The sequence below is a fragment of the Macaca nemestrina genome, chromosome 2 (assembly GCF_043159975.1).
Source record: "Macaca nemestrina isolate mMacNem1 chromosome 2, mMacNem.hap1, whole genome shotgun sequence".
NCBI classification, from domain to species: domain Eukaryota; kingdom Metazoa; phylum Chordata; class Mammalia; order Primates; family Cercopithecidae; genus Macaca; species Macaca nemestrina.
In genome coordinates, this window is record NC_092126.1 from 83,141,791 (window position 1) to 83,169,767 (window position 27,977).

Genomic DNA, 27,977 nt, shown 5'->3' on the forward strand with positions numbered 1-27,977 from the left:
ATAAAAAAAAAAAGCACTTTCTCATCCATCATTCCAGGGAAGTTAAGAACCGTGTGATAAATCAGTAATTGAAACAGCACTGGGACTCATATCTCTTAACTCTAACCCGAGGGCTGTTCCTGTCCCACCCAGGTGCCTCCAGGGAAGGTTTACAAAAGCTAAGCTTGCCTTCATATACTAGCATACCTTGGCATCAGCAGATGACATCACTGCTCACCTACCTGTGCTTATCTATCCTGTGCAAATTAAGCAAATGACCCCAAACCTACAAGTAAGAGAGGTGGGAAAGGGGGGGTGGGTCTTGATCATATAGGAGAAATCCTAGAACAAAAACTCAACTCTGAAAAGACTGGGTAATGCAAACAATAACAGCATATTTCCAACTCTGAGGGCACACACTTTGGTTGCAGACCAGGTACCCTATCTCCAGAGTCCCTGGGAACTCCCTGTCCTCTCCATGAAGCTCCATACTCAGGACCAAGAGAGGTGGGCCACCTGACCTCAGGCTGGGTGGAGCTGCCTCTTCCTGGGGTGCACTTTCCAGCAGGAAGCTCTGCCCACTGCAGATAGCGGAGGCACTTTGTTATACCCAGAGGGCTTTTATTTTGACTACTCTGGGATCAACATTCCAAAAAAGACATTTGCCAAAGCAGAAAGGGAGACTGGATGGTAATGAGAAGGCATCCTTCCCACCCATCTCAATCCCCACCAACTCCCACTATTGCTGATTGTTTTTTAAAATACCACCATGAGCCTGTTGACTATAATAACAACAGGGCTTGTTTAATATGGTGTGGCCAGGAAGAGCAGGCTTAGGATGACGCTGGGCGGAGATTCTCTCCATGACCCTGCAGCTGATCTAATGGGAAGTCATGCGACTTTATGTCTCAGTTTCCCATCTGCAAAATGGGGTTGGGGATGCTTGTTTTATTTGAGGTATATAATGGCCATGAGAAGTAATGCAATCTTGTTAAAGAATATGAAAAAACCTAGTAGTCTGAGCCAGTAGTTCTAACTCAACAGAAACCCAAGAGATTCGTGTCCACGTGTCCACCAAAAACATGTACAAGAATGTTCACAGCATCTCTGTTTGTAACAGCCCTAAACTAGAAACAACCCAAATGTCCCTGGACACTAGAATGAATAATATATTGTGGTATATTAACACAGTGGGAGACTAGACAGCCACAAGAACGAACAAACTGAAACTACAAGCAGCAATGGGTGTGAATCTCACAAACACAATGTCGAGGGAAAGAAGGCAAACATCCCCTCTGTTGTGGCTTGAATTCTGTTCCAGGTAAGCTGCGCATGCCAGCTCTGTGCCCTCCACCTCTTCATTCTTTGGGCTCACAGGAGAGCCAGTGTCTCAGCTGCCACTGGTTGCAGAGCCGTGTGAGTGCTCTGCCCCCTCTGCGTCCGGCAGCGCACCTGTGCCAGCAGACAGCCTCACGGTTGCATGACCTACCTCCACACTCTACCTTCACCCTCCCTCCTTGGAATCCCACCAGCCCTGGTGCCATCCTCATCCTGGCCTTCAGGATTATTCTTGCTCGTCTGAGCACAATTTTGACATTGGAAGAGCCAGTCGTTTTTTCCTCTACCTCCAAGGAGAATTTCAAGCTTATTTATGGGACATGTCATCAAGAATTTAGCTATCAGGTCCCAATTCATCGCTCTTTCCTTCCTTCCTCTTCTCTTTCTCACATGGCTGCTTTGGGTCAATTTCCAGTTGGATTTCAGATAATAGCTCAGGTATAGACCATAAGGTGTGTCTTCTCTTTGGGATATTTCTATTCTGAGATAGGATTCATGAGGTCCATTGTCCGTATCACAAGTCCTGTCCTCTAAATCTGTAGACAAGAATTTGTTTTCCTCAGAGAGACTGAAAAAATTCCTACATGACAACATGGCAACTCCCACGGTATGGGCAAGCTATTCTAACAGGCGATTACTTTATAATAAAAACCCACAGGGAACAGCAGGCTGGAAGATGCCCTGGAAGATACTGTGGTGCAGCATTCTCACTGAGCCCCTGTTAGTTCCATGTTCCCTGAGACTCTGCCTGACCCCATGAGAGGTTCTTTCACAAAACTGCATCAGCTAAAAGGAAGATGAAGGCTGCTTTGTGCTCACTTTGCTGGGATTAATACACATTTGCTGTTTGTATTCCTTTTCTTGTCTGAAGGAAAAGAAACATGTGCTGGATAATCTTGTTGGGGCTTGTGCCTCATTTTACCATCTGAGTTGTGCTCTTCTGAAGGTCAAAAGCTTAGCAAAACATTGTTACAAAAATGCCATAATTAAGATTCGTTTAGAAAAGCTTGGATAAAAAAATGTGTCTAAGAAGATTATCAAGTTATGACTCAGCCTAATCATGTAAATCTTCAGTTTCATAAAAGACTCCATTTAAAAATATCTCTACTGTTCTCCCCCAGAAAGTTACCCTATGTATAGAGAGATTAAGAAAAATCTGATATCTTGGAGGCTCCGAAGTTCAGAGGTGACATATTTATCTTATAAGACCATTAAGGATTTTATAGCCAATTTGGGATTGTGAGTTGGATATATTTTATATATGCAAAAAATTGTTTTTGGAAAACAAGTCTTTGTAATTTAATTAAATCATCTGCCCTGCTTGATAAAACTATTCTCCCCTTAGAGTAGTGGCATGCATTTGAGTCAGCTGGAGGGGGGCTTGCTAAACCCTAAATTGCTCTCAGAGATTCTGATTCAGTAGACTTGGGATAGAGTTCAAAATCACATTTCTTTCTTTTTTTTTTTTTTTTTTGAGACAGAGTCTTGCTCTGTTGCCCAGGCTGGAGTGCAGTGGCATGATCTTGGCTCACTGTAACCTCCGCCTCCCGGGTTCAAGAGATTCTCCTGCCTCAGCCTCCCGAGTAGCTGGGAACTACAGGTGCCAGCCACCACGCCCAGCTAATTTTTGCATTTTTGGTAGAGATGGAGTTTCACCATGTTGGCCAGGCTGGTCTCGAACTCCTGACCTCAGGTGATCTGCCTGCCTTGGCCTCCCAAAGTGCTGGGATTACAGGCATGAGCCACCACACCCAGCCTCAAAATCACATTTCTAACTAGTTCCCCGATAACATTGGTGCTGCTGGTCTGGGGTCACACTTTGAGGACCATTGATCTAGATCATTGTCAACTTGGCTGCCTATTAAAATTGCCTGGGGAACTTAAAAAAAATTCCTCAACACTTGGCCACCAGACCAATTGAATCAGAAAATCTCTGTTGTGGGAGCCTGGGCTTAGAATGTTTCAGAAGCAACCCAGGGTGATACTGATGTGTAGCTAGAGTTGAGAATCTTTGTTCTGGGTGAAACTTAGTCATATGACAGCCTTCACAAATCATGATACTAAAGCAGTTAGCAGCAGGTGCCCAGAAATACTAGCAGTCCTTCCCAAATGTGGTTTGCGGGCTGTGCATCGCAATCACCAGGTGCTTGTTGAACTGCAGACTTCTCTGCCCTCTGGCTGGCCAGCCCCACTCTGCAGGGTGGCATTCTTCTGAGTCGGTGAGTAGCAGTTTCTGGAGGGAGTTTGGAGTTTGTGCTATCAGCAAGATTATAAAAGGCGCTCAGGGAGTTTTCCTCTGCCTGATAGCTGGAAGGGCAGCCTGAGTCGCTGCAGGTTCACATCGTGCTTTGGCATATGATAGCCAGTCTGTCCATACTTGTGGACAATGAATCATTTTAGATTTTTGAAAGAAAGGCAGGAAATACATGTTTCTTATTGCTTTTCTCAACATTTTCTCATTTAAGCCCCAAAGAATAACCAGGTCAAGGCTGATTAAATTATCTGCTTTTTTACAGATAAGTAAACTGAGGCCCAAAGAAGTTAAGTAAATTTCCCAAAGTTATAAGACAAAGGGGGGGGCGGAGCTGTGATTTGAAGTTGGTGTCGTTTGACTCCAAAGGTGAGGACCTCTGCCACCTGACTGTTTTTGCAAAATGCCTCTGGTGCTTCAGGAGCCATAAATATTCTGCAGAACTGGCTGTAGAGTTTTCAATGCAAAATGAAAACCTGGGTCCTCTTGTTCAGAAATTTTTAAGAATTCAAGATGGCAGCAGCAGAGCATTAAACCAAGCATGAGACCTTGTGCACAGCTGTGTGCCCATGAGGCCAGTTCTGATGCTATGTGTTAGGCTCTATCGAACGTTCTAATGAAATGAGTCTGCTCAGAGCCACCCTGGTGGGGTAGTAGGAGCCCCAGATTTGAGCATGGGTATGCTGAGTTTTAGTAATAGCTCTTTGAATAACTTCCTGTTGACTTTGAGCATGTTATTTAACTTCTTGGAGGTTCAGTGTAGTCATCCATAAAATGGAGAGGGGGAGAAGTGGGAAGGTGGTGGACTACATCCATATTTCTCCAACTCCAGTTATTTATATACCATATTTTTAGTATATAACCATTTAGGCTATAACCATGGCCTCTGGCCCCACACTTCCTGAGTTCTAATCTTGCCTCTGCTATATTCTAGCTATGTAACCTCAGGCAAGTGCCTCAGTTTCTTCATCTGTCAAATAGAGATTGTTGTGAGGATTAAATAAGTAAAATAAGTAAATAAAGTAAAGCCCTAAATGGCTGATATGTGATGAGTGCGATGCAAGCACTAATTACTACTATTCCTGTGAGTCATATGGTACTTATACTAGTAGTACTAATGTTTTTTTCTTTAATATGACTCACATTTTAAATTTAAAAAGTCATCTATCATCTCTTTCCAAGTAATAGTATTTGTGAAATCACCAGATTAATGTGTATGTGTGGTTTTTCTAACCCAGGTGAAAATGTATAATAACTATACAATATTTTTAAGAGCTCATTCAAATGCTTTTGAATATCAGCTGAAAACATTACCGGTGGGATGGGCACCACACTGTGGGTAGCATCGTACTAGACACTGAAGGCCCTTTTCAGCTTTAATAGTCTATGAATAAATAAGTCTGTGTGTATTTGTGTCTGTGTCTTGAATAATTTGACAAATACACGACTAAAATATTTCTACCCACTTCCATCACTTCTATCCACAGTAGAATCTGCATTGGCTAGCTACGTGTTCCAGTGGGAAAATGTTTAGAGATAAGAGATTTTTTTTTTCCAATTTTTTTAAAAATTAAAAATTTATTTTTTATTTTTTTGAAATAGAGTCTCGCTCTGTCTCCCAGGCTGGAGTGCAGTGGCACGATCTCAGCTCACTGCAACCTCCACCTCCTGGGTTCAAGCGATTTTCCTGTCTCAGTCTCCTTAGTAGCTGGGATTACAGGCGCTCGCCACCATGCCCAGCTAATTTTTTTATTTTTAGTAGAGATGGGGTTTTGCCATGTTGGCCAGGCTAGCCTCGAACTCCTAAACTCAAGTGATCTGCCCTCCTCAGCCTCCCAAAGTGCTGGGATTACAGGCGTGAGCCACCATGCCTGGCCAAGAGATTGTAAATAGGTTATAAAAAATGGTTAAAATCTTGATGAGTCAGTGGGGTCCTCTCAAGAAATCCTCCTAAAGTCTAACCAGGGGGACTTAGAATAGTGAAAAATTGGGACAAAATGCTTACAGGAAGCCATAGATCAGCCTTCAGAAGCAAGGAGTCAGGCCTCTGGGGAAGATACATGCCCTTTCCATTGGTTGCTATGTTTTTCCCCACTTCTTTCTATCTATATCTTAACTTATAGGGCTACTTCGAATTCTAACCCCTCCAAGTTTTTTTCTGGCAATTCTGACTGGAAGTTTTCCTTTTTCCCCTTTGAAGAGTACTTTGTAATCATTTAAGAAGTATTTTTGAGCACATACTGTGGGCACCCTGCTCCAGGCACAGAGGACACACGTTGAACAACTGTATTCCTGACCTCTAGGAGCGGACGCACCGCCGCTCATCACTAAGAGTCTCTGTGGGCTGGGTGCAGTGGCTCATGCCTGTAATCCGAGCGCTTTGGGAGGCCGAGGCGGGCAGATCACGAGGTTGAGAGTTCAAAACCAGCCTGGCAAACATGGCGAAACCCCGTCTCTACTAAAAATACAAAAATTAGCCGGGCATGGTGGTGCTCGCCTGTAATCCCAGCTACTCGGGGGGCTGAGGCAGGAGAATTCCTTGAACCCGGGAGGCAGAGGTTGCAGTGGGCCATGATCAAACCACTGTACTCCAGCCTGGGTGACACAGCAAGACTCCACCTCAACAACAACAACAAAAAAAGAGTCTCTGTGGCCTTGCTTGGGCTAAGTGACTCATGTGTGTTTGTCTTGCCTCTCCTTTAGGCAGGGTTTACTCTTGTATTCCCCAGAGCTTCTAAAGATCCTCTTTAGCTAAGAATTTGTTATCCAAAACCTCCAGGGTTACCAAGTTGTACAGGGGACATACAAATAGTGACTAAGGAACTTTAAAATGAGTCTCTCCTTACACTTCTCAAGTTGTTACTAGCATCAATCCCCAGCTACCTCATGAACATCAGAGATTGTCCTAGATGATAAACATGTACTGCAAATACAATAGAAATGGATCACAAAGTAAAATCAGAAATCTTAGAAAAGGTACAGGGCTTCTTGAAGTCCATGAAAGTGAGTTTAGAGAAAAATTTGAATTCACACCCAAAATTGTGGACAATTGAGGACCTAACAGAGTCGTATTCGTTATTAACAGCAGGAGAGAGAAAATCAGTAAGGATGGTGGCATGATGGGTACTTCCCAAGTGAATGATCTGAATGTCAAGGGATGAAGAAAGGACCTTGGGAAATATGAAAAACTTTTGAATATTTTACAAAAGTCAGTATGAAGTGAGAGATGTTAAATGATGCCATGATTCAATTTTGTCAGAAAAATGATGCCAAAAAATCCACACTTAATTCACACTTTGTTCATTTAAAAATGAGAGCGTAATTGCTATTTTAATTTAATTTTGTGAAATCTAAGATAAATACTTTTTATCTAAGATTTTTTATCTAACTTTTTAACTAAGTTTATCTAAGATAAACTTTTTCAGTTTACAATTCTTAGTTTCTACAATAAAATTCCAATCAAATGCTCTGACCCCAATTATACTATGCTATTTTTATCCCCTTAAAAATGTGGATTCACCTTAAGTGGACTTTTTATGGTATTAATTATCCTAATATAGGAAGAACTTTCAGTAATTCAGTAAGGCGATGAATTAATCAACATCATTTTTCCAGAACCGATGACCAAGACCATTACAGGCAGAAAGGGGACAACTGGCTTTATTGACTCTCAGGCAGAACACAAAGGTCCATAGAACCAGCCAGATTTCTCTAGGAATGGAGTTGCCTAGTCCAGCTAGGAGGTAATTTTGGGATAAGCATGCTTAAGACCTTAAAAGGGAGCTCTCAAGGCTGCAAAAGAAGTTGCTTACCCACAAAGCACCAGACCGCAAACCGGATCCATGTGATGGTGGAGAGCTTTAGCATGAGATAGATGTTCACCAGCATGGCAAAGGCAGGCACAAAGGGGAGGCAAGGGGCCATGTAGGGCAGCTTCTTGGGGTTCTCTGGCTGCTGCAGGATCACAAACACCAGGGTGCTGATCAGCAGCACCATTAGAACAACCAGAAGGATGGCCCACCAGCTCTGCTCTGAGATGTAGTCAGAACCAAAGATGATGAAGGAGCAGAAGATGAACATGAGGATGAAGAGCAGGAGCACACAGATGGTCACTGTGTGCCCAGTTGCTGCTGTGGGCCGGTCCATTTTGCCTGGAAGGCCCAGCCGGATTCTCAAGGTGTAATAATGAGGCCCGATCAGCTTCTTTAACTTGATAAGATAAATATTTTCGGATTCATCAGCTTCTATGCCTGTGGTCATGTCCACGGTGCCGTAATTGGGGTGGTTGACGTTGTAGGTTGACTTGTCTGATTTCCCTATGAGCATCTCATTGTCTCCCAAGGATGGTAAGTTCTTGGCCCCACATGTGTTGGTGGCTGGGCCAGAAAACTCATCCCCTTCACTCACAGGAGAACAAGCTTCCTTCTCACAGTCAGCCAGAATGCCCTCCTTCTTCTTGGTGTGCTCCTCAGACAAGAACTTGACAAAACCATCAATGTCACTCTCGGGTTGGTATCGAAGAAGCAAGACACAAACAGAGACCAAGGTGTAGGCCAGGAGCGTGCCGATAGACATCATCTCTATCAGGTCTCTCAAGCTGACCAACAGTGCGAGGAGCGCCGCCAGGAACCCCGACACGATGCAGGCCACAACTGGCGTCTCTGTGTAGGAGCTGACATGAGCCAGGAACCTGGAGGGGCCGTGCAAACAGAGGGTTAATGGTGGGCTACAGTGACCGATTCCAGTGCAGCCAACACAGGGAGCTAGAACTATCAATAGGCTGGTGTGATTAACTCCTCCTGGTCCTGCTCCACCAATTTACTTCTGCATTCACTACTTTAAACCCAGCTGCGATTCCTACCCCAGGATTTAGTGTATAATTAAAAGAGAATTCACTTTATTTTATTTCATTATTATTATTTATTTTTTTGGTGAGATGGAGTCTCACTCTGTCCCCCAGGCTGGAGTGCAGTGGCATGATCTCAGCTCACTGCAACCTCTGCCTCCCGGGTTCAAGCGATTCTCCTGCCTCAGCCTCCTGAGTAGCTGGGATTACAGGTGTGCACCACTACACCTGGCTAATTTTTGTATTTTTAGTAGAGATGGGGTTTCACTATGTTGGCAAGGCTGGTCTCAAACTCCTGACCTCATGATTCACCCAACTTGGCCTCCCAAAGTGTTGGGATTACAGGCGTGAGCCACCGCACCCGGCCTAATTCTTTGATTTTAAGGCAAACTTCATTAGTAAAGTTCCTAATTATTATGTAATGGAAGGGTTGATTGAACCTAGGAGGTCTGTCTTTCAGAAATCTAGATTGAAGCCCAGGCTCTGCGTGAAAAAGTGATGGTTAGAGGAAGTCATGGACCTGCTTGGGGGTCCTCCTGACCTGTGAACTAGCATCTTAGCATCCTCTTGGAGCTTGTTGGAAATGTATATTCTCAGGTTTCACCCAAGACCTACTATACCAGAATCATAGTGGGGTGAGGCCTGGCAAACTGCTTTAAAAGACCTCCAGAGGATTCTGATTTATGCCAAAGCTCTAGACACCACCTATGACAAAAGTTGGCAAAATAGCACAGTAATTGAGAAACTGTGCTCACAGATACAGGTTTATGTCCAGCTAGTTACTGACTGAAGAAGAGACCAAGAAGAGCGACTGAATGGCACGTGCAGTAGGCTCCTCTCCCCTCCTCTCTCCTCATGGTCCCTTATTTTTATGATTCACACAAGACTGCAAATGTGCTTGAAGCCCCAGTATCTTTCCTCTTAGTTTCTTTGACAGCAGAAAAACCTTTTGGATGTGTGAAGTTGCCACACCTCCATCACCCTAGGGCCCTCTTGATCTGTTCAGCAACCTAAACATAGCAGCTCTGACCTGGTGATGGCTTCAGAGGGTATGCAGGGGAAATGAGTCAGAAGATGATGGCTGCAGAGACAAAGTCCCTGAACCAGCCCCCTCTGCACACCTGAGGGCTCCTTGGCCTCTATGGTTTACTCCTTGCTTTGTGCACTTGAAGAATGCCTTCTCAAGCAGGCCCCTCATGCTGGAAACAAAGGGCTGAGGCCACATCCCCTTTGTACCATGGGCAGATGAGCCACTTCATGGCCAATGTTGGGGGCAAGGACTGCCAATATACTGGTGTGGTGAAAAGTCTGGCTTGTGCACATGTACCCTAGAACTTAAAGTATATAAAAAAGAAAAAAAAAGTCTGGTTTTTGGAGTTGGATGTTCTGGGATCAAATCCTGACCTGCCACTCAGTAGCTGAGGGATTTGTGGCAATTTTGTTTCACCTCTCTGAGTCCTAGTAGATGTCTTCATATGCAAAATAGAGTTATTGTGAGGACTAAATGGGATACTGTATACACAGTATACAATAAATGGCCACTGGTGTTGCTGCTATTGTTAGGTTCTGTTCAGATGGTCTTATCTACTCTTCGTTGATTTTTTTTTTTTTTATTTCAGAGGGGCTGTGGAAAGAGGGGCAGTTACCAGGCCTCAATGTGAGGGCAGGCCTAAGATGTCCCTGGTATGGTTCTTCCTTCTGGAAGCCACCCAGCACAGCAATTTGGCACCCATCATCTTCACAAAGGAGCAAGCAATGTCAACTGGAAGGAGGAGGACAGTGGGGCAGGGGGGGCACACATCAGCTTGTGCTGGACTGAGGGACCACAGAGTTAAACTGAGGGGCTGCTTCAGGGCCTGAGCTCTGTTCACTCACTTTTTCTCCAGGATACATGACAAGGTCCACAGTCCATGTGAAAGGCACTGACATAAAAATCACAGTCAGGCTGACAGTGGGTAGACGTTCTCCCTGGATAGACACGGCAGAGCAGGATAAATTTCACGGAGGGTAGCCCTTACCTGAAAAGGAGCCCATCACCAGCCATGGCATAAATGACCCTCGGCATCGGGAAGAGGGACCCCAGCAAACTGACTGTCAGTCCTGCAACGGACCCAATGGCCACTACGAATTTTGCAGCATAGAATCCATGAGCCACAAACATCTCCATGAGTGGGGATTCCGTGTCAATGGCGTAATATGGCACCATCAGAGTCAAGATCATGCTCACCTGTTAAAACAAGAGAAGACAGGGCTGGAGGTACAGGGGAAGAACGCATGGCTGGAGGCCCCACGGGAGAGGAAAGAGCCCTGTCCCTGGAGGCAGAGGCTTGCATGGCAGCTTGGATCCACCACTTGCTGGCATGTGCCTTTACTGTAGACCAGTCATCTGGCCTCTAGGCCTTTCTCAATGTTTTCTCCCCACATGTGAATTTAGTGGACTGGGCCAGAAACTCTCTATCTCTCTGGTCCTTTGATATCTGAGGAGTAAGACGGCAGGTATTTCAGCCCCATGAAAGCAGAGCTATGCCGACAGTTCCGTGGAGAGCAGATATTTCCAGAATGAAGGAGCTGCAGCCAATGTCCTGCAACCAGGCCTGGCAGGGGCCATGGGCACCCTGCCCACGTGGATAAGGCTCTCATTTCTCTTATGCTTTCTGGTCCTCAGGGTCTTATCCATGCTCCCTCTCACTGTGAAACACCAGAGATAAAATCTCCAAAGATAAGTGATGAAGAGGCCTATAGCCTGTTAACTATTGGGACCCAGATAAGGACTCATATTTCTATTTCTTCTCTCTAGCTTAGTCCTAGGAGCCAGGCAGGCCAACAAACAAATGATGGCATCAGGACAGAATCAATCCTACTGATTATATGGCTGTCAGGCAACTATGGCTTTGCTTAATCAGGAATCATTTACTGTGTGTGCTATAAGGGTCCACCCCCAGAGAAGAGGGAGATGTGAGGGAGGAGCAGAAGAGGAAATAGAGAGCAGAATGTCTTTGCTCTTCCCTCTACCCTACCACCCCTCCCTCAACACTCTACCTATGGGGAGAAATCGGGGTATGGACAGGACAAAGCCACTGGTATGCGTGTGCATCAGGGAGGCAATAAGCACTTAACTGGGGGCTCCCAGGACCTACTCCCCTCGCATATTATTGATCTGCCCGACAACCCCGCCTTCAGAATTGGCCATAGGCAACGGAGCCACCAGTCATATGACCAGATATGTCCCCTGTCCCCTCCCCCTCTCCGCCCAGGCTATGAAGGCCAAATTGACATCAAGAAAGGAATTCAAAGCCTGAAGGTCATATGTAGACCATTTCTTTGCCTATTCCTTTGGAGCCAAGGTCCTCCAGCAGAGCCAAGGGCCACCAGGGAGGACAGGATGTCCTAGCACAGCCCAGCAACCTCGTTCTTCTCATGGTGGTAGAGGGGCTTGCCTGCTGGCCAGTACAAGACCAAACAACTCCTAGGGCGTGTTTAAGGCCCGTGCAGTATGAAAGAGAACGTTTCTCAGTAACACAACCACTTGCAATATCCCCTTTGGGGATGGGGCAGGGTGGGCTGGAGGAGAGTGGGACTGAGCCTTCTCCAGCCTCAGGGAGTCTCCTGAGTTAGATCAGGATGGGTAAAAAGTTGGTGGATGCATAGAAGTACTCTGTGGTCTATAAAGTGCTATTCTAAGGCAGGCACTGCAATGATTGACTTTATTGTGTGTGTTGTAAAGGCCTACTCCTGGAGGAAGGGCAGGAATGAAGGAGGAGTAAAAGGAGAAATGCAGAGTGCCCCTGCTGTTCCTTCTGTCCCGCAACCCCTCCCTCAGCATTCTGCCCACAGGGATAATCATGGTATGGACAGGATGAAGCCCCTTGCGTGTGTGTGCATAGCGGGAGGCGATAATTGAGGCAACCATAAAACCTCTGGGTAGGCAGCTGAATGTCTGTAAACGACCCCCAAGTTTGCTCTGTGTTTTTCTCTGGCTTCTAGAACAATCCTGTTTTGCAGCTTGCCTTAATGATCAATCAGTCTGGCTTCCTTAGCTAGTTGCTAAAGATGTCTTTTTGGGAAAGAGAAACAGCAAGGCTGATCAGCGGCAGCAACCCTCCCATCCCCCCGACCCCCCACCAGCTCTTTCCTAATTGTGGTGACCCAAGTGAGTCCGCCCCTCAGGACCTGAGAATGTTTGTGGAACCACACACTGATTGGCCTGTGAGCCACTTCTCTCCATTGCCAGGGGCAGAGGGGGATGTTGGATGCAGCTGGGCCATTTCTGTGATAGAAATTCTGGGATGGGAGCTGAGAGAGCAAGCATCAAAGCGTGAGGAGTGTCGCGGGGCGTGATCCTGAAAAAGACAAGGCTGAAGCCTTTATTCTGGGACTCCCCTAGTTAGGGAAACCTGAAGGTGAGTTTAAGCTGGTGTAACAAGAGAGAGCAACGGCCGAAAGAAATGACACTTTCCTCCCCAGATTTAAGGGGAAGAGAGTTTGTAGAGGACAATGTATTCTCTCTCCCCGCTGTGCAGGGAGCCTCGCCTCTTTGCTGCCGGGAAGCTCCCAGAAGACAGAAGAGCATTGAGGAAAGTGCACAGAGGCCCACAATGCCTTTGCTCGCACACCCACCCGTTACTGCCAGCCTATGACCTGAGCTCCTTGGACGGCAGCCTATTCCCTGCACACCAGCCCCTGGGGCAGCAGCAGACACCGAGAGCTTGTGAGGATGGAGGGGTGGGAATGAAGGCCAAGGCTGAAGTGAAGGCCTGGGGCTTCTCCTCTTCTTCAGTTTGGAATCCTAATTTTTTTCTTGTCATGGGGAGTGGGGAATGGGACTACAGGGGATAAAAGACAGGTACACAGACACCAAGAAGACATAGGAAAGGACTCCTTCCTGACAGAGAAGGGAGCTCGGTGCCAGAGCCACATCATGAGGAGAGTCCCGCAAGCATCTGGTACTTACAGACACATATGCTGTCAGGCAGATGACCAGGGAGGCGGTGATAGCATAAGGGATAGACGTGTTGGGATTCTTGGCTTCCTCTCCAGTGGTGGCGATGATGTCAAAGCCAATGAAAGCGTAGAAGCATGTTGCTGCTCCTTGCAGCACCTGTGTGGATGATGGCATTTGTCAGACTCAGAAGGTCAGGGTGGCACCAGGGCCTTAAATGTGGAAACTGCCCTATGCCCTATGCCCTGCAGACATGACTGAGTGGCTGAGGGAGTAACATGGCGGAACTCGTGCTAAACACGCAAGTTTTGATCTCCTGCGCTTTCTAGCTGTGTGGTTGTGGTCGATTCTCCTACGCTGTGTAAATAGAGACAAGAAGAATTGGCAGGTGTGGTGGCTCACACCTGTAATCCCAGCACTTTGAGAGGCCTAGGTGGGTGGATCATGAGGTCGGGAGTTCGAGACCACCTTACCAACATGGTGAAACCCTGTCTTTACTAAAAATACAAAAATTAGCTGGGCATGGTGACACGCACCTGTAATCTCAGCTATTCAGGAGGCTGAGGCAGGAGAATTGCTTGAACCCGGGAGGCAGAGGTTGTAGTGAGCCGAGATCACACCATTGCACTCCAGCCTTGGTGACAGAGGGAGACTCCATCTCAAAAAAAAAAAAAAAAAAAAAAAAAAAGGCTTCTGCCTTTTAGTGTAGGGGATTCAGACACTTCTGCATAAGGAAGAGTTATCCTACCTAAATTACTGTTAGTACCCCTGACAGATCAGCTCTATGGTAACTTCCAGATCTGAAATGATATAAAAGATTTGCAGATCTTCAGATATTCTATTGTCTTCACTGGGAAGACAGGGTAAAGACAGTTTATTTGTTGCTCCTTTTGGGACTTGAATGACCTAGTTGGGCATGAGGCAGGAGGTCAGAGTAAAGCTAGGGGATAGTATCCAGTCATGTCTGCTGGCAGTCTGTCTGCCAGGAGTCCACATGGCTCTAGGGGTGTTTGGGAATGTATTATATATGTCAAAATGTCAGTGAAAACCTTCCATTGAAGAGTGGCTACTTTCTTTGAAAGAACCTATTGAAGTTTAAATGAGGGTTACCCACCTTGGTATTTTCATTGTTAGCTTTAAGTAAAAAAAGGGCCTCTTTGAACGCTTGGGGATGTCCTTTTAGAAGGTGAGAGATGTTTTTGGACTTGTGTGTATGCGATGAGGGAAAAAAATGCAAGCCCTAGTCGGTGGTCCAGGAGGTGAGACCCATTGTAGACTGGACCATTTTATTTTTCTTTTCTCCACATTCAGTTTATAAATGATGAAAATCAAAATGTGTGCCAAACTGACACTTGTCCAAAATTTTCACTCTTAACTTCCTCATTGACTTCTCAATAAGACAAAATACGAAATGCCAGAACCTGTAAGGTACACCACAGAATCAAAGATCTTCTCAAACCTTCAGAAGCAAACTTTGTTTATCTATAAAATGAGCTGGTGTTTCCTACAGTTTCTCTCAGCTAGGATTCTAATGTTTCAACCCTCTACTCCCAGGTTCTTATCCTGGAGGCCATGGAATTCAGGGCATCTATAAATTTTGCTGGCAAAGAATTACATATGTTTTTTCACTACCTTCTAGTTGAATTAGCATTTTTTTCCGTTATGAATGTAGGTGTCAAACTAGCAATACCTGTGCCTGTGTCACCAATAGCAATCAGATATTTTCATTTCTTATGAGAATTGTTGTAGAGATCTTGAAATATCACTTATGCTTATTACTACCTTCAAATTATGATAATTATTAGACATAGATGTTAACATATAAATCCCAATAGAGAAGCACATTGTTACTAGATTATAATTTAAAAATAAAATAAAATTAAAAATACTTAATACTACATTTCAACATAATTGATTTCCTTTGAATTCCTATGTAATTAGGCTATTCCTTTAAAAACACAATTCTCATAAGGGATCTACAGGCTTCATCGGACATCCAGGTGGTCCATGGCACAAGAAAATTTAAGAACTCCTGGTCTGTTCTAATAAGCCAGGTAGAAAGAACTTCTCAAACATAAGTGGTTCCATCTCTAGATGGCTACTTTCCAGAAGAGAAGAGACCTCCTGCTTTCCCTACAGCAAAATTTTTCATACAAGGGTGTGGAAAATGTCTTTGGCCTCCAGACAAAGAGAGAAAATAGATCTCACCTCATCATACATGGAGGTTCACAGGCTTGGAAATGTGCTTGTTTTCACTTATCTAGAAAATATTACTGGTCTTCAAGGATGAACGGATGCTAGACTGCAGGCTCACTAAGTAGTCCTGATCAAGAAAAGCCTCACTTTAAGATAGGTCCTTCATTTTTGACAAAGGTGCCAAGAACATACACTGGGGGAAAGACAGTCTCTTCAGTAGATAGTGCTGAGAAAACTGGATATCCATATACAGAAGAATGAAACTAGACCTTTATCTCTCATCATCTACAAATATCAAATCAAAATGGATGGAAGACTTAAATCTAAGACCTCAAACTATAAAACTACCACAAGAAAACATTGGGGGAAAGTCTTCAGGACATTGGTCTGGGCAAAAATTTCTTGAGCAATACCCCACAAGCACAGACAACCCAATAAAAACAGAGTTATTCTACACGTTCAAGTCCTCTGTGGAAATAAGCGGGGTTACAAATAAATCAATATATTGGCTATCTCTATGTCTTAAGGAACTCATTTACCTTTTTGTACTTTGTTTTCATCCAGCATTTTCAACCACAATCATAGGCTGTAAGACTACCCCTAGGGGATGTTTGGAAAGATGTTTGGAAAATCTCCAGGACATTAGTCTGGGCAAAAATTTCTTGAGCAATACCCAACAAGCACAGGCAACCAAAGCAAAAATGGACAAATGGGATCACATCAAGTTAAAAAGCTTCTGCATAGCCGAGGATACAATCAACAAAGTGAAGAGACAACCCACAGAATAGGAGAAAATATCTGTAAACTACCCATCTGACAAGGAATTAATAACCAGAATATATAAGGAGCTCAAACAACTCTATAGCAAAAAATCTAGTAATCTGATAAAAAAAAAAAAAGGGCAAAAGATTTGAATAGACATTTCTCAAAAGAAGACATACAGATGGCAGACAGGCATTGACAATCAGATAAATGAAAATCACAACTACAATCACATATTATCTCACCTCACTTAAAATGGTTTATATCCAAAAGACAGGCAATAATAAATGCTGGCAAGGATGTGGAGAAAGAGGAACACTTGTACAATGTTTTTGGGAATGTAAATTAGTACAGACACTATGGAGAAGAGTTTAGAGGTTCCTCAAAAAACTAAAAATTGGGCTACCATATGATCCAGCAATCCCACTGCTGGGTATATACCCAAAAGAAAGGAAATCAGCATATTGAAGAGATAGCTGCATTCCTATGTTTGTTGCAACACTGTTTACAATAGCTAAGATTTGGAAGCAACCTAAGTGTCCATCAACAGATGAATGGATAAAGAAAATGTGGTACATATACACAATTGAGTATATGCAGCCATAAGAAAGAATGAGATCCAGTCATTTCCAGCAACATAGATGGAACTGAAGATCATTATGTTAAGCAAAATAAGCCAGGCATGGAAAGACAAACATTGCATGTTCTCACTTATTTGTGGGATCTAAAAATAAAAACAATTGAGCTCAGACATAGAGAGTAGAAGGATGGTTACCAGAGGCTGGGAAGGATAGTTGGGGGCTGGAGGTGGGGAGGTGGGGATGATTAACGGGTACAAAAAAAGTAGAAAGAATGAGTAAGACCTACGTTAGAAAACACAACGGGGTGACTACAGTCAATAATAATTGTACATTTTAAAATAAAGAGTGTAATTGGATTGTTTGTAACTTGAAGAATAAATGCTTGAGGAGATGGACACCCCATTCTCCATGATGTGCTTATTTCACATTGCATGCCTGCATCAAAACATCTCATGTACCCCATAAATATATACACCTACTAAGTACCCACAAAAAAACACCCAGAAAAACAGGTCCTGCTTTCTCTTCCTTTAACGTCCATTCTTCCCTTCTACACACACAGACACATATATGTACAAACACAAACATGCACACACATACACAAATACATATAAACACACATACACATGCAAACACATATACATACATATATATGCATTACATACACTCCTCTTGTAAATCATTTAGTGACCTGGCACAACAACCGTATAAATTTGGGCAAAGCAATCTTAGAAAAAGGTGAGAGGTTTGTGAACCATGCCATGTAAGGAAGAACTGGGGACCTGGGGATGTTTAATTTGAAGAGCAGAAGACTCAGTGGAAGATGCAGAGGACACCATTAAATATGTGCAGTACTGGCAGTTGGAGTCAATGTGACGTCCACTGTAGGCTTCAGAGGAAATCCTAGAGCCACGCACATGGGCGTGATTGGCTTTGGTTAGGAGCATAGACTTTGTAGATTGTCAGGCCCAGGTTGATTCTGCCACATATTAGCTTGGTGACCTAGAATAAGTTCTTAACTTCTTGGAGCCTAAGTTTCATTGTTACTTAAATGGAGATAATAATAGCACTTGGCTCATAGTATTGTTACAAGGATAAAATAAGCTAATAGAGTAAACTGCAGTCCATAATAGAGTAGGTGCTCAATAAATATTAGCTCTTACCACCAGTATTATTATGACAATTCTAAGTTTTTCTAGAGCAGTTGACACCCAAGAGCACAAACTCCTCCTCCTTCTCCTTCTTCTCCTTCTCTCCTCCCTCTACTCCCCCACCTTCCTCCTTTTAGAACTTGACTTGTGTATACTAAGTGCTACCATGTGCCAGGCACTGTGCTTAGTGATGGGATATAGTCATGAGCAAAAAGTACGCAGCTTGATTTTATGGAGATTGAGTGTAGAGGATACTGCAAGATCCCAAATGCAGTCTTGATTATGGTAACAAACTGAACAAGATTAATAAGCATCTGTATTATTTATAAAATACAAATGCTACTTTCCTCTAAATGAATGAGAGAAGGGATGGCAATTACTGAAAATGATTAGCTATCAGAAAGTTAACTATGACCAAGTAGGGAAAAGAGGAAGTAAACTTGCAAAGAGGATGTCTCTTAGCCTGCATTTGCATACGTAGAACTAGAAAGCAAGTATAGTTGGAGAAAGACTGGACAGATCAAAGGCAGGACATGTGGAGGTTCTACCACATTAGGCAGTCAAGATAATTTATTAATAACTCAGATGATTCAAACAAAATTTCAGTAAGGGACTATAGGCAGGTCTGGGGAGTATTTAGGCGGGGTTAAGGGAACTGACTAGGGATTTGAAGTATCAGAGACTTAGCAACACTGAGAAGTTGTCATCCCGAGGCCTAAGTGTAGGGGGTGGAATGGTGTCCTGGAGTCCGGCAGGAGCCGGAGCTATGGGTCAGAGATTCCTAGAAGGAGCTGCCTTGTGGAGGCACAGCCAGTGTGGTGTGCAGCAAGGAAGAAATACTCTGGCCTTGCTTTCTTCTCACCTTCTGACCTGATAATATTTCCCATTGGCTAAATTCAACAGGAAGCAACCTGCAGCAGAGAACAGGTCATGAAGGGTGGAGAATAGGTCTGGGGAGTGGAGGCAAATGGAGAAGAAAGATCAGCACACCTACCAAGGTCAAACCGAACTTGGCCTAACAAGACATAGATGAAATAAACAATTACTAAAGAGAAGATAATAAAATTAGCAAAAAGGGTCATCTTTTTCCTTGAGTTAGTTTGAATGAACTTTTCTTCCTTGCAAGCAAACGGTCCCTGATTGGTAAATGCAAAGACTCATGAAATGAAACTGTATATGGGTGCCACTGAAACTGTTTTCCATGTCACTCTGTCCAGATCTCAGATCTGACCACTGGTGTCTATAATTAGGATAGACTTCCATGCATAAAAGCACATGTGCGGTACCTGAGGGTGAGCATCTGTGAATAAAATTGGTGGGTGAAATGTGTTTATGTGTGTTTGTGTGCAAGTGTATGTGTATTTCTGGGTTTATTGGTATATTATCCTAACTCTTTGCTTTAATGTTTTGCAAAATTAAAAAATAGTATTAAAAAAATTAGCTGGGTGTGGTTGTGTGCACCTATAGTTCCAGTTACTTGGGAGGCTGAGGTGGGAAGATTAGAGAGGCTGAGGTGGGAAGCCCGGGAAGTTGAGGCTGCAGTGAGCTGTGATGGCGCCACTGCACTCCAGCCGGGGCAACAGAGTGAGACTCTGTCTAAAAAAAAAAGTATTGACCTTTTTATTTGATGATATAGCTGAGATTGTTGTTTGAAGTCAACCTGATATAAAAACTCAGCCGGCTGATCCAGAACAGAGTTCACCCCTCTAGAATGGGGTTGTGGGAAAGCAGCACGTGCCTCAGTTGCTGGAGGGCTTCTGCTTAGTTAGTTGTCAAAAGTAATGTCATTAGTGGCCTGCTACTCAGTATGTGAGGTCTGTAAAAACTGGCCCCCTGCATCTTGCTGATATTTGAGAGGCATTCAGATGAGGCAGCCTTCACACGTTCTGCCTTGGCCAGTCTCCAGATGCCTGGGAGATAATTAGGCGCCTTTATATTATTCACTCTCTAGGCAACAAGATGAAATTCCAACTTTTCATAGCATTTTCTACCACCCTCATGCCCCAGCTCTATTAGCAGCCTGTCCCCAGTGACAGTGGAATGTACTGATAGGTTCCCACAGATGGATTCAGATGTGGAGAACATGAAAAACAACTTTTCCTTTGTTTGGAGGCTGTCAGGATTCCCCACAAATGATTGCTATGGACCATTTTCGTGGGAGCTATTTGTGCTGTTAGAGTGTCTTATTTGCTTAAAGAAAAACCATAAGATAGTATCAAGAACAAATAACATGAAGGGAACACACATCCAACAATGTTCAAGGGCTGACGAACTGCAGATGGAAGCAGGGGTTCAGCTGAAGGCCAGAGTTACTTGATACAGGGAAAAATGTTTGTTGTTCTTAAACTCTTCAAGACCAAAGAAGCATTTGACCCAGAACCTGTAAGTGAGTAAACCATTCCGTAAACTATTTTCTTTGGAAGGAAGTGTTTGGAGCAGGGGAAAGAGTAGGTTTATAAGGGGTCCATGGTTAGAGGATGGATTGATTGTTCATTAACTCTTTCAAAGTCTTTGAGAATTGTGTGGAAAGTCATGTCATGCTATTCTTATACCTCATCTCCTACACAATGGTTTCCTCCATTCCATCCTACCTAAAGCAATTGAAGAATAAAGTGGGTTGGACCTCTGCACTAGTCCCCTAGTCAGGGGTAGAGGTAAGTGTTTTGCTAAGGAGTGAAGAAGTTCATGTATCTGTTGACGAGGAAACACACTTTTGTAGACAATTGTTAGGTAACAGAGTAAGGAGTGTGTGTATTACCTTGGTGTATGACGTGCTCATGAGACAGTGTCAGACCTTAAAAAATCGAGTCAGAATTCAAAATGACTTTGCTGGACTTCCGAAAAATCACCTGAAACCAAAGGTGAGAAATAACAGGTACAGGCCCATTCACTAGGAAGGAAATGTACTATGTAGAAATCCAAGGCCAGGCAGAGTGCGGAGAGGATGAATCAGTAACATCTTCACACTGGGCTGTCCTTTGTTCTCAGATGATACTTTTAGGCACATTCACTAGGACATACATCATCCCCAAATTTCCTTTAGGGATAATGGAATTGCAGCAAAACATTTACAATCCCAGCCAAGCTTTTTTCTTGACCAATGACAAAACTACTCAAGGCAGTAAGCTTGGATTGGAATGAGGACAGTGAACAGAAGTGCAAAAGAAGATAACCAGTTCCATGGCCCCAAACCCAGGTGGCAGTGGGGTAAATAAGTACTTTGGCCCATCCAGGACTGGGATCTAATTTCAGCTCTATTACTTACTGTCTAGATCTGTGACTTTAACTTTTCTAAGCTTCAGTTATTTGTATGTAAAAGTGGAGATCTCTGTACTTATTTTGCAGGGCTGCTGTGAAGATTAAATTTAAAGTGTGCATGAAAGAGTTTGTCACAAAGAAAATGTTCAATGTTAGGAAAAGCATCCTTCATTTCCTTCTTATGCCTGACTTCTGATCGTCTGTTAGGAAAGTTAGTCAGAACCCAGGATGTATAAGTGGGGAACCCCAAGGCTGGCATGATGAGCTCCTTCCTTGATGAAGTGGGCTCCTGATTGAGGAAGGATATGGAGCCCCTGAGAAGGAAAGGGAGACCCCCAAAGAGAATAAACGCCCCAGAACAAAACACAAGGCTAAAAGCAATGCTAAAATGTGCCTCCATCTTCTTCAGGATGGGTAAAGAACATTTACACAGAGGATATTAACTCTTTCCAGTCTTTAAGTGGGGTCTAAACTAAAGGGTGTGCCATTTGGGTGAGCTAATAGGAGGATTTTGAAAATTAAATATCAATCAAGTAGTTAAGAAGAGTTTTAGAATTGCATTGACAGGATGTCTTCATAAACAATGCATACGCAGCCTGGGTCAGTTGAACTATATTCCATCTGAAGATAAGAAAAGAAACTAGACTATCTCTCAATGTTCCTCCAAGATTCTATGACTTCATGAAAGTTTAAAGGAAATATAACATGTCAGATTTATTACCTTACTACTTACTAAAGAAAGCTCAGAGAGAATGATAATGATACACAAGGTACTCCGTTGGTAGAAAGGGTTTTGGAGTCACACAGATCTGTGCAGAAACCCCAGCCCTGGAGCTGACTAGCTAAGTGATGTCAGGTCAGTTTCCCAGCCTCTACGAAGATTCTCCAATTTTAAGTTAGGGATAACAGCACCGCTTAAAAGTTTTGTTTTAAGAGTGAGATACTATTCATGGAATCCGATGCCAGGAACTTAACAGGTAGTCAATAAATACTAGTTCCTTCCTCGTGTAGTTTTAACTATTGCCAACCATAACAAGCTGCACATAAAAACATCTAAGATTTTGCTGTTTTTTGCAAACATGTGGTGCAATTAGTTTTGCTACATAATAGATGAGAAAGACTGAAAGCACAGAAGTTAATTGATGGCCAAAGTCTTACAGTAAGTCCATGACCCAATAATTTCTTGTATTGTCAAGAAAATGATGAGGACATTTTCCTGCTACAATGAAAATGCAATTGAGGACCAAGAAGCAGCTTCTCAGCTCCTTCTGGCATCTCTGCCTGGTCCAGCCCACCTGCCTCCACTCCTGCCTCCACCATGTCCATCAGGGTGACCCAGAAGTCCTAACAGGTGTCCACCTCTGGCCCCCAGGCCTTCAGCAGCTGCTTCTACACAAGTGGGCCTGGTGCCTGCATCAGCTCCTCAAGCCTCTCCCGAGTGGGCAGCAGCAGCTTCTGGGGTGGCCTGGGCAGAGGCTATGGTGGGGCCAGCAGCATAGGAGGCATCACCGCTGTCACGTTCAACCAGAGCCTGCTGAGCCCTGTTAACCTGAAGGTGGACCTCAATATCCAGGCCATGCACACCTAGGAGAAGGAGCAGATCAAGACCCTCAACAAGTTTGCCTCCTTCATCGACAAGATACAGTTCCCGGAACAGCAGAACAAGATGCTGGGGACCAAGTGGAGCCTCCTGCAGCAGCAGAAGACAGCTGGGATCAACATGGACAACATGTTTGAGAGCTACATCAACAACCTTAGGCGGCACCTGGAGACTCTGAGTCAGGAGAAGCTGAAGCTGGAGACGGAGCTTGGCAATATGCAGGGGCTGGTGGAGGACTTCAAGAACAAATATGAGGATGAGATCAATAAGCGTACAGAGATGGAGAATGAATTTGTCCTCATCAAGAAGGAAGTGGATGAAGCTTACATGAACAAGGTAGAGTTGGAGTCTTGCCTGGAAGGGCTGACTGATGAGATCAGCTTCCTCAGGCAGCTGTTTGAAGAGGAGATCCAGGAGCTGCAGTCCCAGATCTCAGACACGTCTGTGGTGCTGTCCATGGACAACAGCCACTCCCTGGACATGGACAGCATCATCGCTGAGGTAAAGGCGCAGTACAAGGAGACTGCCCACCACAGCCAGGCTGAGGCTGAGAGCTTGTACCAGATCAAGAATGCGGAGCTGCAGACGCTGGCTGGGAAGCATGGAGATGACCAGCGGTGTACAAAGACTGACATCTCTGAGATGAACCAGAACATCAGCCGGCTCCAGGCTGAGATTGAGGGCCTCAAAGGCCAGAGGGCTTCCCTGGAGGTCACCATCACAGATGCCGAGCAGCGTGGGGAGCTGGCCGTTAAGGATGGCAACGCCAAGCTGTCCGAGCTGGAGGCTGCCCTGCAGCGGGCCAAGCAGGACATGGCATGGCAGCTGCGTGAGTACCAGGAGCTGATGAACGTCAAGCTGGCCCTGGACATCGAGATCGCCACCTATAGGAAGCTGCTGGAGGGTGAGGAGAGCCGGCTGGAGTCTGGGATGCAGAACATAAGTATCCATATGAAGACCACCAGTAGCTATGCAAGTGGTCTGAGGTTGGCCTATGGGGGCCTCACAAGTCCTGGCCTCAGTTATGGCCTAGGCTCCAGCTCTGGCTCTGTCGCGAGCTCCAGCTCCTTCAGCTGCATCAGCTCCACCAGCTCCACCAGGGCCATGGTTGTGAAGGAGATTGAGACCCGTGATGGGAAGCTGGTGTCCAAGTCCTCTGACGTCCTGCCCAAGTGAAGAGCTGCCGCAGCCCCTCCCAGCCTGCCCCTATTGTGGCTTCCCCAGAGCCTGGGAGGGAGGCTGCTGTGCAGGGGAGCACAGGGAAGAGGAGACCCACCTGAGGCTCAGCCCCAGCTCTCAGCCCACCTGCGGGGGAGTTTACCACTTGGGGACCCCTCTTGCCCATGCCTCCAGCTACAAAACAATTCAATTGCTTTATTTATAATGCCCAAAATAAAATCTCAGCTAACTCTGCCAAAAAAAAAAAAAAAAGAAAAGAAAAGAAAAGAAAATGCAACTGAGTTCCAGGAAAACATTCCTTCTTTTCACTCTTGTAATTTATTGTTTCTCTTATATGATAGGAAAGGAACAGTTTGTATCATAAGATAATACAGATCTGGGGGTCCAGAATGGGGCCAACAGTGTTTCTTTGTCTCTTCTTTTGGGTTTAAGCAGTTTCAGTATTTCTTCATTTCAAAGAGGAAGGATGAACTTTGCAGTTCTGTGGAATTCTTATAGATAAGGAGAAGACTAGGAATCTTGGCTTAAATTGCTTCCTTGCTTATTTCTCTGCATTGAACGGCATAGCATGGTTCAGAATAAACAGAAGTGATTTTGGGTGTTCTCCAAGAAACATTTCTGATCCCTGGACATGTTGGAGAAAAACCAGTCTAAGCAAAAGCTACAAAAGCAAAGTGGGTGGAATCCTGGACTTGCTTTCTGTCATCAGTTCTAGGCAGACTTGCCTCTCTCGACCTTAGATTGTTCATCTGTTAAATGAATGGATAGAACCAGGTAACCTCTAAGGTCCCTGACAGCTCAAAATTCTCTGATTTATGTTCTACCATGAAAAAAAGGTGGGCTAGTGAATTTCACCAACAAATCCACAACGTAAGTATTTTTAGTCATCCTAGAGAAAGAAACCAGGTGCAACTCACAGCCACTTGTCAGTATAAAGAATTTCATAAACCACACTAGCCAGATCATGGAATGAGATCTGAAAATGTCCTTTTGGTCCGGCCCACCCTCTTGCTAACCCCTAGACCACACCAGGTAAACCCGCCTGTCATGAACTATGCCTTTGGAATGGGACTTATAGCACAGCCCTCCATTAGGCCAGCTCAACTGTCCTCTGACCCCAGTGGGACTCTCCTCCTAGAGTCAAATGCTGACATTGCAATTAAAAACTGTTATTTTCCTAGTTTCATACCCAGGCAAAACTCATCCCTTCCCTACTCTCCCCTTTCCCTGGCCTCCTTTATTGCCTTGTGTATTTTTGTTCTTGTTATCTCCCTTAGTAGATTGTAGAGATAATTCTATAGAACTGAGCTGTTCTTGCACAGACTTTGGAGTCAGGCAGGCCTGGCTGACTGGGTTCTGCCACTTCCATTGTGTGTTTAACAGCAAGCCATTTGAACTCTCTGAATGGAAGTTTTTTTTGTTTTGTTTTGTTTTGTTTTCATCTTTAAGAGCAGAATGTAAATATCTTCCTCACAAGATTATCAGGATGATTAAATGAGTTAGTACATGCAATGCCACTTAGCACAATTTTAGGCAATTGCAGGTTGCCGAAACATTGAATCTATTATTGTTATTTGTATAAAATAGGATCTTAACAAATGCTTGTGAAACAAAACAAACCAAACAAACACACACACACAAGAACCACTTCTTCAGGATATTCCAACTAAATTCAGATCCAAAGGTGATAAAGAGGGTGCTGTGGTAATTATGGAACAGAACAGCATTTTCTTGAAAATATGTCTTAGGCTGGTCACAGGGTAGAAGGCAGAGTGTGTGACAGGCACACCAGGTGTTTGGAATAAACTTACCCCTGACCAGCCGTGGGGCAAGAACTGGCCCTCTGCCCAGTATTTCCCATTGATGAAGAAGAGGCCTGCGATCATGATGAACACCCACACCGCCAGGTTCAACACATTGAGAACATTGTTGAAGCCTACGGAATTTTTCACCCCCAGGGCAACAATGATGGTCACGATGACTGCGATCAACAGAGCCAGAAGGTCTGGGTATGATTCTTCACCTTTCCCTAGAGAGGAAAGACATGATTTGACATTGTCTGGAGGGAAGAAAGGGCCATGCAAACTCCTGGTCCTACCCCAGTGCATCCGCACTCAGCTTTAAGAAGGGCAGTGAGTCTGTAAAAGGAACTGTGTGTGTGTGTGTGTGTGTGTGCACCTACACATGCCTATGCTGTAGTCCACAAGCAGATACAAGTGTCTATTTGCGAATGAGCAGAATTTGGTAGATAGGTAAGATGATCTGATATCCTGGACCAAAAATTGGGCTATATGGTGTGACATTACACAGTGCCTATGGAAGCATGGCACAGAACATTTGAAGTGGGAACCGACCTGGGATATTTGGGATGCATATTTAGGTCTAACATGTTATTTGAAAATTGTTTTTATCTTCATTATTGTTAATTTTACAGTCAGTAAAATTTCCATCCCATTCCCAAACCTTTTCTTTATCAACACATTGAAGAATGTGTGTCTTTGAAAATGATGGGAACAGGGGTTTTCTGTCCTTTTGTGTATATGTGGTTGCAGAGAAAAAAATAACCAGTGAACACGCCCTGCCTGCTTGGTTTTGCCCAACGGCCAGTGGACTCCTGCCCTCTATAGAGTGGAAAAGGCACTGACTCAGCTGTCAGGGGTCTTGAATTTCAGCTGTACTTTTGCCCATAGCCAGATGTGTGGCCTTGGGCAAGTTGACTTATCTCTCTGGACCTCATTTGTAAAGCGATGGACATGAATGACCTGATTTTGGAGGACTCTTTTAGACCTAAAATTCTATACAATCAGTACACTGAACAGGTTTGTTCTTTATATTTTTATCTTGTCATGGTACTTGGGTGCTCAGCATTTTTGTCAGTTCTTTTGAGATAGGAACATCGAAGTCAGATGACTTGACACAGCCACAGGATCATTCCTTGGAAGTTCTGAGGCAAGATTCCAGAGCTTTCTCAGCTATTGTTCAGCTTTCCTCGAATTTGAGTTTATCAGGCATCAAGATGGAGAGTGGCTGGGCGCAGTGGCTCAGGCCTGTAATTCTAGCACTTTGGGAGGCCAAGGTGGGTGGATCACAAGGTCAGGAGTTTGAGACCAGCCTGGCCAACATGGTGAAACCCCGTCTCTACTAAAAATACAAAAATTAGCTGAGCGTGGTGGCTGAGTAGTAATCCCAGCTACTGAGGAGGCTGAGGCAGGAGAATTGCTTGAACCAGGGAGATGGAGGTTGCAGTGAGCCGAGATCATGCCATTGCACTCCAGCCTGGGCAACAGAGCAAGACTCTGTCGCAAAAATAATAATAAAAAAAAGAGAGTGGATGGCAAATGATGGATGGAGCCTGAGGTCTCATGGTATTTGTTACATGAGCTTCTGATGGTTTAGCATTCACTATTATATTACCCCTTCCTGACCTCTTCTAGGCTGGAACCCTTTTTACTCATTAATATTTTTTCATTGAAATTTGGAAAAAAAATCTGATGAAACCACTGGAGAAATTGCTGACAGTTCTTTTTTTTCTGCATTGGTTTTATTTTTATATAGCTATTGACATGCACATGTATGGTTTGTATCCTTTGACATATGATATTACATTAAAACATAATCCATGTTATTACAAGTTTCCCTAATCATCCTTTTAATTGCTAGCTACATAGTATTTGTCTGCAATTTACTTAGTCATTTGCCCACTGTAGAATATTTAGGCTGTCTCTAACTTTTTGTTATTGTAAATAAGGATGTGATGAGCATCTTTTTGTATAATGCTTCCATGGACATTAGAATTATTTTTTAAGGATAGATTCATAGAGAAAGGATTACTTTGCAAAAAAAAAAAAAAAAAAAAAAGAAAGAAAAGAGATATACTTAAGGCTTTTGATACATTTT

General features: G+C 44.1%; 1 protein-coding gene and 1 pseudogene across 1 annotated transcript in view; one reads left to right on the forward strand and one right to left on the reverse strand.

Moving 5' to 3' along the window:
- Positions 1-27,977, reverse strand: part of LOC105465811 (solute carrier family 7 member 14) — a 122,586-nt gene that overhangs the window by 12,781 nt on the left and 81,828 nt on the right. Inside the window, exons 4-7 of the mRNA XM_011714439.3 lie at positions 25,892-26,109; positions 13,366-13,512; positions 10,433-10,641; positions 7,381-8,258 (exon numbers count right to left, since the gene is read on the reverse strand). Of these exons, the coding sequence (XP_011712741.1) occupies positions 7,381-8,258; positions 10,433-10,641; positions 13,366-13,512; positions 25,892-26,109 (1,452 nt within the window). The remainder of the gene's footprint in view (positions 1-7,380; positions 8,259-10,432; positions 10,642-13,365; positions 13,513-25,891; positions 26,110-27,977) is intronic.
- On the forward strand, positions 14,006-27,947 carry LOC105465804 (keratin, type II cytoskeletal 8 pseudogene; annotated as a pseudogene).